The following is a 14,478-nucleotide window of genomic DNA, read 5'->3' on the forward strand; positions in this document are numbered from 1 at the left end:
TGACAAATTCTACATCCCCCGATGCGGGTGGTGGCTGGGGCACAGGGAACAGTGGGCTGTGCTGGGTTGGTGATGTGACTCACATATTACCAATCTTCCTGTTAAAGCAGTGGCCCTGCTGTCTTTACCAGCAACAACAATTAACTAGTTGATCATAGTAGCTGCATGGGGCTGATCTGGGAACAAGTGACCAAAGCAGGTGAAGGTTAGTGGCCATTACCAGCCATGATGCCAGAGACAGAGAAGGGTGTGACTATCTATGTAGGGATGAGGAAAGCTGATAAGATGGTGGATTTTAGTGAATGAGACAGTAATTCCTCAAAACCAAGGGTAACCATCTTATAATTTGCAATGCATTAATTCTAGCACGAGGAAAAGGTACATTGGCCCCAGTCTCGATAGAGAAAGAAACATCGCTATCAGAGTTACAAGTTATTATACAAGTAGTGCATACTTCTTCTGTGTCATCCAGTAACGACTAGTAGCTCTTAAAAGAAGTGATTTCCCAAATTTAAAAGTACTTGACTGAATCAGTGGAGTATTTAAAATAGCCAGATAGGAATGCTAATCAGAAGCAGCCTATTCACTTATTCTATTCCCCAAAGGCCTTATTCCAACAGTTCAAAGTTATGCTAATTTGAAAAATAACATCTCTAAAAGATGCATATTTAGGGGGAAAAAAAAAGCTGCAATTAATGCAAATTTAGAATCAGAAAGTGTAGAAGATGGTCAAAGGAAGTATAAGGAAAAAATTATGGCCAGAGATTTAAGAAGAGCAAAAGAGAATTTAAGGACATTGAGCACAGAAGGAAGCCTAGCAGCACCATTGGCCCATTGCAGGTCAGCATATTAGAACTATCAATAATAACAAAACTGAAAATATGTCAGTACTTGATGCTTTTTTTTTCCCCAAAAGAAAAACAAATGTCTTCACATCATGTGATAGCCAAGTACATTCAAGCAATAACTTAGGTGACAAGCTGGGGAGGAGAGGGAAGCTGTCTTGAACTCACTGGATATTTTCTGATGAAACTTCAAGCTTTGTGGGTAATGGCAATAAATCTTCTCCAGTTAAAATATAGCTTTGATGGGCTGGTAGCAAATTAATACCAGAAGATGCCTGGTAGGAGACTGATGTAACTGGTAACAGTTGTTTCTTCTGATTTGAAAATCTCTTTGATGTGTGAATCCTAAAGAAATGCATACAAGCAGGGTATAGGCTTTGAAGCCCAGGAAACATCATACAAATGTGAAAACTAACTGTCTACAAAAGTCATTGTGTCAGTAGTACCTGCTGTATTTGAGGTTGTATTTGAGAATATTGAGTATCTCAGTCTGACTGCTGGAACATAAGCCAGAAGAATTCTCTTCTGGTAGATACTATTTAATGAGCAGGCATTGGGAAAGCTTTGGTGGGCACAGTGTATAATAACAGGGAGAGGGGCTGTGTTGTGGGATGGGAAGTGCTGTGAGCACCTTGCAGAGCAGCCAGGGAGGCTGAGCAGTGCACCCAGCGCTGCCGGGCACTGTGGGAAGGTCTGCAACAGGAGAATCCACTTTGTGCACAGGGTGAATGGGGGATTTGTTGGTGGGACAGCCCGGGTCACACGGGCTCCTGCCTGGAACCCTCCAGACATCACCCCTCCAGCAGTAAACCATAGGGCCAATGTAAGCAGGGCCATGGGACTGCCCCGAGCACAAAGCCCTTCTGTGCCGCTGCCGGCTGCGCGGGCGGCTGCAGAAGAGAGAGAAGGGGCCTGCGTGCCGCTTCTATCTTGCTGCGGCTGCTCAGCTTCTGCAGCCCCTAACACCCACCCATTCTCCTTCTTTTTTCCAGGAAAACAGGACTCATCCAATGTGTCTTGTGCAGTTTCTCAATGTTGTATCCTGGTCACAACTCTAAAAGCAACAAAAGGATGAGGTGCTCCCACCCCAAGCAAGTACATATGGATAGCATATAGCAGGGTGGTTGCTGTGGCTGAATTATGTCTGAATGCAACCTGGAGCTTTGGGGTAAAAAGGGAACAGATTTATTCAAACACATCTGCATTCCACAAGGAGAACATATGCATTGCACTGGTCTTTGCTAACAGCATAGCTTATGAGTGCATCAGCCTCTTTTTGCTAACTCCCTGCCTTCTGAATGGAGGAAACGGAACTGGGAGAAAGCCCAGAAGCCACCCCTGCTCTGAGGCAGGATCAGCTACAACAGTGCTGGCAAGTAGAGACTTCATTTGTGTGAAGACAGCTAATGGGTCTCCCTTGCTCTTCTCTTTCTTAAGCTAAACAATCCAATTCCTTCAATCTTTCCTTGTAGGTCAAGTTTTTAGACTTCTAATCTTTCTTCTTGTTCTCTTCTGGAGCTTCTCCAAGTGATCTACATCTTTCCTGAAAGGCAGTGTCCAAAATTGGGCATAGAACTTCATAGGAGGCTTTACCAGCATTAGATGGAGGGAAGGATTAACACAAACTGCTATAGCTGCACGAATGTTTTCTCTGGAATTGCTACTTAACCGATTGCTCACCACACTATCTTTGGGTGATGGCTATTTTCTAAATGTCATATTTGCTCTTGTCTTTACTCAAGCGATTTGGATGTTTTCCCCGGGCTCTCCCCTATTTATCATATTTATTTTGAATTCCAGTCCTATGTGTCAGTGTGCTTTTGCTTCCAAGTTGGTGTTATCACAGATATAAGCATGGTCTTTACTCATCTTCCAACTCACTAACACACACGTGTGTGTGCACATGGCACAGACTAGTGCAATCACTCTGCCCAGCTGCGTAGACTAGTTCCATAGGAATCTGCTGGCATTTGAGACATGGAGAACTGTCTGATTTCAAGGTAACAAATGGCTCTGAAAGATGGCATTCAAAACAAACATATAACATTGTTTGGATTATCAGTTTCACTGACATTTTGGTGTTTGTACTTCAGCACTTATAAGTATTTAATATGGAAAAACATAATCTAGTAAATGGATTATGGCCACAATCTTTGCTATATGAATAATTAAAACTTGGAGAAGATTTTCCCACACAGTTCCATGTAACAACTGTAAGAAGTGATGTAAAATCCTGATCTAGAGTTTGAATTCTAATATCAACATGTTCAGTGTCTTGCCCTGATATTTTGAAATAAAACCTCTAAGACAAATCTGAGCCTCTTGCCAACCTAATAAAAGACTTTTCCAACACGTTGGCCTGAAACAGGTGGTTTACATTACTTTGCAGCAAAATCTTCCTAGGTAACTTGGATAAGAACATGTTTGAAAAAGGCAGATGAAGAATGAGTAAGAAGTCAGATGAGGACAGAGAAAATTTCAGGAAAGAGTTGATAAATTAAGCAGTGGGGCTCTTCTGAGTGTTTATGGACTCAGATGTTTGGTTGCAGGGAGTCTGAAGACAGGAATGCCTCTTAGGTAGTGTGCCTCAAAACCTGATGCAAGTTCATCAACCTCACTGAGTGTGCAATTCAGCCTGCAAGCACCTGCCCTCATGGATGCTTCTTCTGCCCAAGATGCCTACCCTGTGCCACAGAGCTGGTCAGAGGTGCTGGATGCATTCACAGCGCTGAGGGATTCAGGCTCCCTTCAGCCATGGACTCCTGTGCTCTTTCAGCTGGCAGTCAGGCAGGCAAGTTGTTGCTCCTTGCTTTAAAAATACAGTGGCATCTGACTCATTTCAATCCATACTGTTCCAAATTTCTCAATCTTGAAGTATGCCTGTGTCCCCTTGTGATGGGTCATAATTCAGTGACTTCTCAGCACTGCACTGTGTCTCTCTGATACGTTTAGGTCCAAGAGCTCTGCAGACTATATTCCCATTTGCTGGGCTACGTGATTGCATGAGCATGCAGCAGCTCTCCCCCGAAGACTGGACATGTGCTTAAGAAACCAGTTACTGGAGAGACTCCCAACAGACTTCAGTGGCAACGTGGGTGATCAGCAGCAGAGGCAGCTGCCAGCTGATGGGCAGGATTCGTAAGATGCCGTCTTATTCTCTGTCATCACTCCAAGCCTTGTGGGCAGCAGGCAATGTGTCTTGGAACTCCCTTTGCTTACAGCACGTAGCAGGGCTAGTTTAATTAAATGTGATCAAATATGAGTTTGCTGGGATTGCATAGGAGAAGTGCTGGGTTGATTTAGCACTGGCCGTGATGGTAGATGAGCATGTGTCTGAGGTAGTACAGGTCCTCACCTCACTTAATTTAGGCTGGGATTGTATAATCTCCTGGTGTAATGGGTACATTACTGTGCAAGGCTAGTCTCATTGCAACTCTGGTCAGAATGCTTAAGAAAAATAAAAGCAGGTTATTCTGTATGCAGAGAAGGGCTGCTGGACTGTTCAGGTAGATGGAGAAAGCTGGAAAGACAAAAATCTAGAAAGGATCATTGCTTATAAATTGGTTAAGAGAATAAAATCCAGGAGGATTGAGAGTTGCAGAAGTTTTGAAATAAAGGTGGAAAAAAGAGGGGAATAGACTGGCACTAAATAAATTAAGGCTGAAAATGAGAATGTTTCTGACCATACAGAGGTGTGCTGAGAGCATAAGGGTGACTGTGGGAACTGGCTCTGTCAGTGTGGCACTTGTGCAGTGGAAGAGTGGTGGCCTTGCAGTACAGCTTCTTATGATCCCTTCTGTAACAGTCAGAGTGAGCATCCAAATGAAAGAGCAAACATCAACTTCAGCTGTTGTGCTAGCCAGAGCTTACACCAGGATTTGTATTTATTTGAGATGATGGGTCATAGTGAGGTTGTTTGAACTAAGCATGGCTTTGGACTATGCACAGCATCTCTGTTTTTCTGCTTGAAAATCCTAATTTCAGTCCTTAACCCAGCCTTAGCCTCTCCTTATTGCACCTCTAAAAGTAGGTGGTTGCCTGATTCCTTTTAACATTTGCTGCTGAGTCTTGTTTGGTGAGAAGGGAGATGGGAGGTGGGCAGCCTTGGCTGTGAGTGACATCTCCTGGCATGTAGAGCTGCCAGTGACTTAGTGTGATGTTGGCTAGAGGAGCAGTTTCCTATCTGTCTTGAGGCTCTGGAAGACACTGGGGACGATCTTATTTCCTTGCCTTCACACAGAGCTGCCTCCCACTCTGGTGTGGTCCTTCCTGGTTTATTTACTGAGAGCAAATAAAGGGTTTCTGCAGCAAAACTGCTGTTAGCTGGTATGGCTGCCAATGTCATTCTCAGTTGATAGTGAACTCAGAAAGGATATTAGATCTGTTTATGTTCTTGGACCTGCACCAAGCACTGGATTAAACCGGTGGTAGCCCCTACAAAAAACAAAAAAAAAGATACCAAAATTAGAAACAGGCAGAGATGCCTCTGAGCAGCTGGGCTGTGCTCCAGCATCTGGAGAGTGCTTAATGCCTGCACAGCCAGCCAGGGCTCCAGCAACAGGCAGCCCTGAGCTTTGGGGAGGGGAAGAAAAACAGCATCAATTCTGTGCCTACTTATGGCCTTGTGTGATGTTTCTGTCACCACTTACAGTGGGCAGTATGGGAAGAAGAGCAGAGATCTGTCTCTCTGGGTTCTAGGTGTGTACAGAGACAGAAGACCATGCCTGTTGACCATGCCTGTTTAATCTTCAGCTGAGGAAGACTTCTAGTGGAAGAAAACTCCTGGGGCCTGGCAATCAGAGGTGCTAGAGGGTCAAGGACTGCCCCACTTGATGGAGACTGAGGAGTGTTAGCAAGATATTCAGCAACATGAACATGGGCTGCAAAGGAGCTGGAGGATTCTAGGGAATAAGTTAATTCTTTAGCCACTGCAGAACCCGCAGTTATGCCTAGAGCTGATGTTGGTAACCAAGTGTGGGGAAAAGGGAAGTTGTTCAAATACTTCACCTTTCTGAGCAAATGGCAGGTGAGTTTTACTTTAATTACATTGAATTCTTTTATCTAGATTTGTAATGCTGTGGTTTGGTTTTGGTTTGGGGTTTTAAATAATCAAGTATTCAAGTCTGTATACTTTGAGAGCTGTTTGGAAGGTTATTGCCTTGCAAGGCTACCTTCTGGGTTACACTTATCATTTTGTACCTTTTCTTGTATGAAACATTTCAACAAAATGCTGCTTGATAGCATTAGAGTTCACACAGGCAGATGCTCTGGTATGGACTACAGCAATGAAATCATGTATCTACAACCCTCAGTCCTGAAAAACGCTCGCGATACTGAGCTAAAATTCAGGCAAAAGTCTTGTTCAGGGTTGAAGAAATAATGTGCCTTGGAAAAAATGACTAATCTCAGGTTGCAGGTGGGACGCAGACAATTATTGTTATGCCTCTGCCTACAGACAAGGGATTAGAAAAGCTGTTTATTGGGATGGTCCATTACAGCGAGAAAATTATTCCTGCTTTGCTGCTAATGCTGCTACTTTCAGAGTGTGGCTGCTGAAAAGATACAGCAGACAGACAACACCCATCACAACAGGGAGTTTGAAAATCTTAGAAATGATGTGAAGTCATCCATTCTTTGTTCCTATGACAGTAAACACCCAACAAAGCTGTTAGTGGCTGTCTCTAGGCAAGATCCTCAGAGTAAGGATGGCAATAATTAGGTGGATGTGCTGTGCAACTGTCAGCAGCAGTTTCAATTTTCAAGTGTGCTAGCTTCATATCTATATTGTGCAGCTAATTTTACATTATAGCATCTAGTTTTATTAATTTTTCTAGTGTTAAAATATTTTTTGTTCAGCAGAAGTGCTCAGTGCTATCATAACCTGAGCTAACTACTCTCTTCAATAAGAAAAGCCTCCCAGCTGTCATGCTCTGCTGTTTCTAATCACTTCAAGCCACGAGCTCTGGGGCATTTTTGAATAAAGCTGTATAAAATGCATTCTTACCTCCTACTGTCTGGTATGTGCACTAGACTATTTTTTTAAGCTGCATTCTTGGAGATATTGGCAAGCATTCTGTGCATCTAACAGGCACTCACAAAATGTGAGCATAGCAAGCCTCTAAATTTTAGTCAACCTCAGCAGATTTACACATGAGCGCGATGCGAGGGAGCACAGAGCTCCGTGTCAGCATCAGGTTTCCAATGGACCTGCCTGTGGGGAGATCTTCCAAACAAGTTCTTTTGACACTTTTAGGTTCCTTTTTCTCTAGGTAGGTGGGAAGTCGTTATTTGTTTACAGTTAGAGATTTCCAGAGATGCGTTGCTTCTTTTCACTTGGGCTAACTTCTGAAAATAACTCTAGGATTTGGGGTCATTTGTAAGGTTGGGTAACACTTTGCATAGTTTTGGCACCTGAACCACCTCTCATGTCAAACCAGAGCGGTTAGAAGACGACCCTGTTCAGAACTTGAGTGCTTTTCATATTTGCATGAGTGATGTGGGGTGCCAGGATGGATTTGGAGCATTGACCCAGTATCACCTGAGGGCTGGAGAATGACCTCTGGAACTTCAGTTCTGGCATGCAGATGCACAACATGTTCAGGCACCTTCTTGGAGCATGAAGATAGTTGATGTGGTTGCCTGCACAGAGCTACTGTCACCCTGGATGACCCATAATGTACTTCTAAATATTTCCCAGAGTATTTGTGTATAAGGAGAAGATAAATTAGTACCTGTGTGAGCAGTCAGACAATCAGTGCTTTTGAGTATGGAGCATCAGTATAGGTAGAAATTTATTTCATTTTGTAGTGGCAGCAGTTATGTCCCCAGAGTGCCAAAGCTGTTTGTTGTTTGTAAGTGTTGAATTTACAGCTAGATTACAAATCTGGAAAATTCTTTTGCTGATACCCTTTCTAGAGCTTTGTGTTGTAAGATGGTATTTTATTAAACAATACCAAAACTGGCTGAACCTATGTTGTAAAGTGAGGTTTCCACCATGGGATATATAAAGGAGGATCCAAAGCAGGAAAATATAAATGACAGCATCATGCTGACCACTAACAAATGCAAATATGTGTATATTGGTGCTGAAAACTCAAATGCCATATTGGTTGTGAATGATTTCCATCATCCCTAAGTGGCTTTTTCTTTAACAGAATTCTACTGCAAACCACGTATTTTAAGCCACAAAAATCTTAATTTGTTAGCTAGGTCATACCAAATATATCAGTAACAGTTAAGGAATCAGACTGGTACAAGTTTTGAAAAGCGTGTGATTTTTTTTTTTTAACCATATTGTGCCAATTCTGCAAATACAGGCTATTCATAATTTACTGATTGTGTGAGAAGTGGCATAAAAAATTTCCATAGATTTCTTAAATACCCTATGGAGTGTAGATCATGTTTTCTACATAGCATTGCCAAGGTGCAGGACAGCATTGCTTGAACTGACTGCCACATACTGAAATGTGACCATTAGATTTCCTAAATTCATTACCAGTGATGAGGATGTTGTAAATTGTTATAAACATTGTTAAAAACTGAAGCACAAAGTATACTAGGACAAAATGTCGCAGGGGTTAAAGCTTTGGGTTCCATGAGGTTACACTGTTTATATATTAGCAGTCTGTTCCTCCAGCCTCTTAGGGATTACTAAACCAAATGTAGAGCTATAGAAGTTGGTGTTTGCCCCATACAGATGCTTTTGCTATATGCTTTCTCAGTCGCCTGCAGCTGTCTCAAGAACAAACTAACTATAAGCTGCATCTTGAAGTCTTCCTTCATCACCACCTGGCACAGGACCACTGTTCTGGTTTTGTCCATGGAGACCTGGCACAGGCCATGAGAGCAGATCTGCAGGACACCAGGGCTGAGCATTGCCTCTAAGAAATCCCACATGAGGACATGGAGCAGGAGATGGGAGCCGGGATGGGCAAAGGCAGATGCTTCATAGTGGAAAGGGCCTGCAGGAATGTGCCTGGAGACTTTTGAGGTGTGAGGTAAGATGGGCTGCTGGGACACTAACATCCTTTTTCTGCTCCAGTCACAGGTACCAAACCAAAGATGTCCTTGACAAGAAAGATTCTTCTCATCCTGGGATTCCTCTCTACTATGGCTGTAATTGCTTTAATTGCTGTAGCAGTGACCCAAAACAAGCCACTTCCGAAGAATATTAAGGTATTACAAGCTGGGACTCTTACAGGAAAACAAGCCAAGCTGTTGGGTTAGGTGTGCATAGTGCTCCAGAAGATGTTGTTGCCCTTGCTGGGCCTAGCTAACCTCCCTTTCTGGCTCTGTGTACTTCAGCATCTCATTTTACATCTGCATGGTATAAACAGATATGGCTCCACAGGGGATCATCTCCTAACTAATCAGTCCCAGTTTTGCTGCTTCTCTGTTCTCATGTCCTTTGATGGAAACTTTGCACTGAAGCACTATGGAGAAGAGTAATGACATAGCATGTTCCCACAGCTGCCAGATAGGCTGTTTGTTTCTGGTCCCCCCACGTGTGGAGACCAGCATATGCTGTATCTGGTTTGGTGTCTGAGGTGCAATGATGGCTCTGTTTTGCCCACAGTATGGGATTGTGCTGGATGCGGGGTCATCCCACACTAACCTGTATGTGTACGAGTGGCCAGCAGAGAAGGAGAACGACACTGGGGTGGTGCAGCAAGTGGAGGTGTGTAAAGTCGAAGGTAAGAGGAGAAAAAGGAGCTGTGGAAGGGGCACAAGATGAAGAAGAGAAGGGAACCAAAGGGTGGGGGAGGAGAAAGCTGGAGGAAGAGGCCAATAATGAAAACAGTGTTACATCTGTGAGCTGATGTATATCCCACTGCTTCCCACGGGGAGCTGCATGTACCTGACCTTCCCAGAAGGAAAGCTGGCTCTGCTATATCCTTTGTTTTTAGGATCCTTGGAAGTAAGTGCTTTTTGGAAAGAACTACACCAAAAAATTTACTTCAATAAATAAAACGTCTGCATGCACCCTTGCTGAAGTGCTGATGAACGTCAGGCAGCAAAAGGAGAGGGCGTGGTTTGCTCTCTTTGAAGGCTTCTGTGCAAGCTAGACACTGGGCTGGTGGGCCAAGGTTGCTCAACTTACTCATGTCATGGTTTATTTTTTATTCTATTTAATTACTGTGTAGATATTCTGTGATTTAGGAAGCCCAAGGATGCACATGACAGGGAACAGAGTAGACCATCATGGATTGCTGCACTCTGGGGGAAGGAGAGGCATTGTCAGAGCCTGCCTGGTGTCTTTTCAGGCCTGTCTGCAGACCCATGCTGTTATCGAGCTGCTGCGATAGCTGCCCAGTGCTGCAGAGTGCTATGCCATGAACATGCTGAGCATATGGCAGCCTGGAGCAAACACAGAGCAGGCTTCACTGCTGCCCACATGGGCACCGGTCCTGGGGCAGTCCATTCAGCAGGGGACACGCAGCAGGGAGGGACAATGAATATTTCTTTGGGTTAGCTTGAAAGGGGATAGCTGCAAAACACTCAGTGCTGCAGTGCGAGCATACAGTACACAAACAAATGACAGCTCTTTCCCCCGGAGGACCCAGTGTAGTGAAGGGTCAGGGATTTTCAGGTGCAGTTCCAGGGTATACCCAGGCAGAAGCAGAGATGGGTCTACAGGTGTCCAGGACATACTAAGCAAACGATCTGTCTTACTGCAGCCTTCATCGCTAGTTCATAGCCTGCTTCGTGAAGAGCAGGTAGCAGATGCTGGGTGCTGTGGCCATCCCCGCGTGCATCAGGCTTGGTTGGTGCTGTAGGATTTCTAAAACTCCTTAGAAATGGAGTGGTTGAATCTGATGTTGCAGTCTGTGATAGGGATACAGCTTAACACGACTGCTTATGAGAGCACTCTGGGGTTATACTTGGAGTTTGAGCAATGAAGTGTCTTTATTTCTTGCAGGCCCTGGGATCTCAGGTTACTCCCATGCCACAGAGAAGGCAGGTCCCTCTCTGGTACAGTGCCTACGACAAGCAGAAGAGGTGATTCCCTCAAAGCAGCACCAAGAGACACCCGTCTACCTCGGAGCAACTGCTGGCATGCGGCTCCTCAGGTACTGCAGGGATCGTCCCCTTCTCCTGTAGCATTGCGCCTGGAACTGCCATGGATGCGCAGTGGGGACCTCTTGGGCAAAGTCTTTGGGAATGTCACCAGATCACACTTTGCCCAGATACCCTCTTCTGCTACTGGTCTCTTTGAGCCCCAAGTCTCCCTGGGCTCTTCCCCTGCTTGCCCAGCAGGTCCATTTCCACTCACTCCAACCTTCCATCATCTCCAGCACCCACATGAAGCACAGAGACACCAGGAGGGTAGCAGTGCCCAAGCTGATGCTCAGGGGATGCTCAGACATACCCCACATCAAGGGGATGCTCAGACAGGTATTAGGCCTGACCCAGGATTTTTGAGCCCAACCATGTTGCAACTCCCCACATATCTTGACTCAGCCCAAGACCATCAGGTAACTTTATAATCACATCCTCCTTTAATTGCAATTTGTGATTTTCATGGGAGTGCAATCCCTACCAGGGCACGTGCTCCAGGAGACTGAGAGCGCTCTGGTCTCTGTGCCAGGTACCACTGTCAGCTGTGGGGTCTGAAAGTGTCAGAGCTGGTGGCAGCTGTGCTGTCAAGGTGTGACAGAGGGACGTGGCCAGTTAGAGCTGGATGTAGCCATATGAATGACTGTTTTGTTATAATTAATGCTTGGTGAGGAGTTGTAGCCTGCCTATTCAGAATAAAGCCCATAGGCTGCAGAGAGCTGTCAGAGTCACTCCATCCTTTCTTCCATTCATCTAGCTTGGAGAATAAAAGTACAGCTGACAAAGTCTTGTCCTCAGTAGAGAAGACGCTACGCTCAGCTCCCTTCAACTTCCAGGGTGCCAGAATCATCAGTGGTCAGGAAGAAGGAGCCTATGGGTGGATCACCATTAACTACCTGCTGGGCAATTTCAAGCAGGTACTGTATCAATGCCAAGTCCATATTTGAATCATTGGCTTGCAGCACTTTGTAAATCATGCCTTGCAGGAGGGTGTCACAGGCACTATCTTCTCTTGTAAGCCATTTACCACAGATCAGGAAGCTGCACGTCTTGCTTCAGCAATTATTGAATACTTATTGGTATCAGGATGTACCACTGTAGTCAGACTTAAAGCACTGAAATAAAATACCAGCATCTAACTTTTCTTCGGTACAGCATCCTCCTCACTTCCTGATCTAAATTATTTCTGTGCCTGCAAAGTTTGACAGTGATTGTTTACTATTGAGCTTAAAAATCATCTGGGAGATGCAACAGTAAGTTGACTGGTTTTTCTCATAACAATTGTATTAGATTTCATATTTTTAGTCCTCCTGCAAACACTCAGACTGATCCATCTTCTGCTTTTCTGAGCCTGCGTCTTTCTTGTGTCTTGTTCCAGCTCTCATCTCATGTCTCCCTCCAGGTCTTCCTGCCTTTCTTGTGTTCTGTGCTCCTGCTTCTCTCCTCATAGGTCTTTCTTTCTATCTTTTTTTTTTTTTCCTTACTCCCAAATAAATCTTCTCCATGCCTGACGTATCTGGTTTACTTTTTTTTTTTTTTTAAGTCTGGCTGGACAAAACTTCTACATTCCCTGAAATCCGTAAGTGAGACATCAGGAGCACTAGACCTTGGAGGAGCCTCAACACAGATTACCTTTGTACCAAAGGAATTATCTTCTGAGTCCCCGGAGAATCTGCTCTACTTCCGTCTCTATGGCAAGGATTACCTAGTGTACACGCACAGCTTTCTCTGCTATGGGAAGGACCAAGCTCTGCAACAGAAACTAGCCGGGGACCTACAGGCAAGTTCATCTGTAATTGCAGGTGGAGATGCTGGCCCCTCCCAGCTTTGACATACTGGTGCTGTAAAAGTTGCTGTGTCCCAGCTAAACATCTCATCCCTTAGTCTGGTGTTGGGAAATTTCATTATCCTCCATAAAGACTGGGAAGATGCCCAAAGAGATGGCAATCAACATTTTTGAAAGTACTACCAATTTCAGGTGCCTTGATTCTCGGGCATGGGATAGCAGAAGTACTGTGTTTAACTGAATACTCAGTGGAGGTGATGTTTCACCATCTCTGAGAATCCCAAATCAACAGCAGCTTCACAAAATGTGGCTGAAAGTAATTTGCCCCAGGTCTTACAGGGAGGCTTTGGCAGTACTCACATGTCCCAAATCACAGGCAATGCCTTAAAAACCATCCTCATCACTTTGACCTGATGTGTGTATCTTGCTGTGATGTACTTGTACTTGTGTGACAAGTGCCTTGTGGCCACCCTTCCTTGTGGCTCTTTCCCAGGGTGTTACTCTAGAGTGAAGTATAACAGCTTGGGTTGATTTTACTTTCAGACGATGGAGAACAGCAGCCTTCTCGATCCGTGCTTTCTCCAGGGCTATCAGAGGACTATAAATATAAGTGATCTCTTCAAAAACCCTTGTACATCAGCCAAGAAAAAGCAATTCCCTTTCAGCCAGCTGTACATACAGGGAGAGGGAGATTATCAAAAGTGCCGAAGAAACATCCAGAAACTCTTTAACAAAACAAATTGCCCTTACTCTAGTTGCTCCTTCAATGGGATATACCTGCCTCCCTTACAAGGGGACTTTGGGGTAAGTCTTCACATTCTTCGACTCTCTGTAACTCAGAATATCATAAAAGCAGAAACTCAGTAATCCTAGAGTGTATTCTCCATGGCTGGGGCAGGAAAACATTTACAAGATGGCTTTTTGGACATGTAACTACAAAAGTAGTGCTGCACTTATTGTGAGGACAGCACATATAAGAGCTATCCCAGTAAATACTGGCCTACCAGTACTGCCCTGTTCCCGTTCTACCCTATCTCCTCTAGTCATCTCCTTGGGGTGCCCCATTTACTGATTCATTTTTCAAGCAGTCCTTCTGGGTGGCCAGCACCAGAGGCTGGAAAGCCTGCTGCAGGCTGTGCATGATACACTGCTCCTGCAAACCTTGTCTCCTGTGGCCAATGGTGGTACCAAGTCTGAAATTCATCCAGACATGTGTGAGCTCTACTGAAACCAATCAGTCAGCTCACCTTTCTGCTTCCCAGACATGATGAGGAGACAGTGCATGCTCTAAACACTTGTCATGTGCTCTAAACACACCACATTGAGCATCAGTCCTAGAGCTGCAAAACTTCAGTGGCTGTGAAGCCTTCTGAGGGAACTGTTAATACACCCTTGCCCTGTCAGAGATGGGTTTTCTGGACTTTGGATTATATGCTGGGGCTGTGCACATTCCTTTCAGACCATCACCTCTGCTGTTGCTGGTGATACTGGCTGCACGCTCATCTTATTCAATTGCCCAAATGGGATCACAGTTCCAATGGCAAGCAGCGTTCCCCATGTGCCACTCTGGCACCAGTACACAGAGGACAGGGATTTACTGAAGTTCTTCAGGATACTGTGGTCAGTGAAGTTCCTACCTACACCTTCCTTTTGGGGTCCTTACCTCTCATCACCTCTGAGAGGTGTCTCTCAAAATGACATCACTCTTGAAAATATACATACTTTCGTGTGTGTGATGTTTCTTATGTTTCTCTATCTGCACATAAAACCATTTTCTTTTGTGGTATTCCT

At 44.6% G+C, this 14,478-nt stretch overlaps 1 protein-coding gene across 1 annotated transcript in view; it reads left to right on the forward strand.

Annotated features, from left to right (window-relative positions):
- Positions 1 to 8,906: 8,906 nt before the first annotated feature.
- ENTPD1 (ectonucleoside triphosphate diphosphohydrolase 1) overlaps positions 8,907 to 14,478 on the forward strand; it is a 7,211-nt gene continuing 1,639 nt past the window's right edge. The window contains exons 1-7 of the mRNA XM_029084735.1: positions 8,907 to 9,020; positions 9,421 to 9,538; positions 10,765 to 10,915; positions 11,659 to 11,818; positions 11,988 to 11,990; positions 12,445 to 12,681; positions 13,231 to 13,491. Of these exons, the coding sequence (XP_028940568.1) occupies positions 8,907 to 9,020; positions 9,421 to 9,538; positions 10,765 to 10,915; positions 11,659 to 11,818; positions 11,988 to 11,990; positions 12,445 to 12,681; positions 13,231 to 13,491 (1,044 nt within the window). The remainder of the gene's footprint in view (positions 9,021 to 9,420; positions 9,539 to 10,764; positions 10,916 to 11,658; positions 11,819 to 11,987; positions 11,991 to 12,444; positions 12,682 to 13,230; positions 13,492 to 14,478) is intronic.

The sequence above is a fragment of the Antrostomus carolinensis genome, unplaced genomic scaffold, assembly GCF_000700745.2.
Source record: "Antrostomus carolinensis isolate BGI_N321 unplaced genomic scaffold, ASM70074v2 scaffold45850, whole genome shotgun sequence".
NCBI lineage: Eukaryota > Metazoa > Chordata > Aves > Caprimulgiformes > Caprimulgidae > Antrostomus > Antrostomus carolinensis.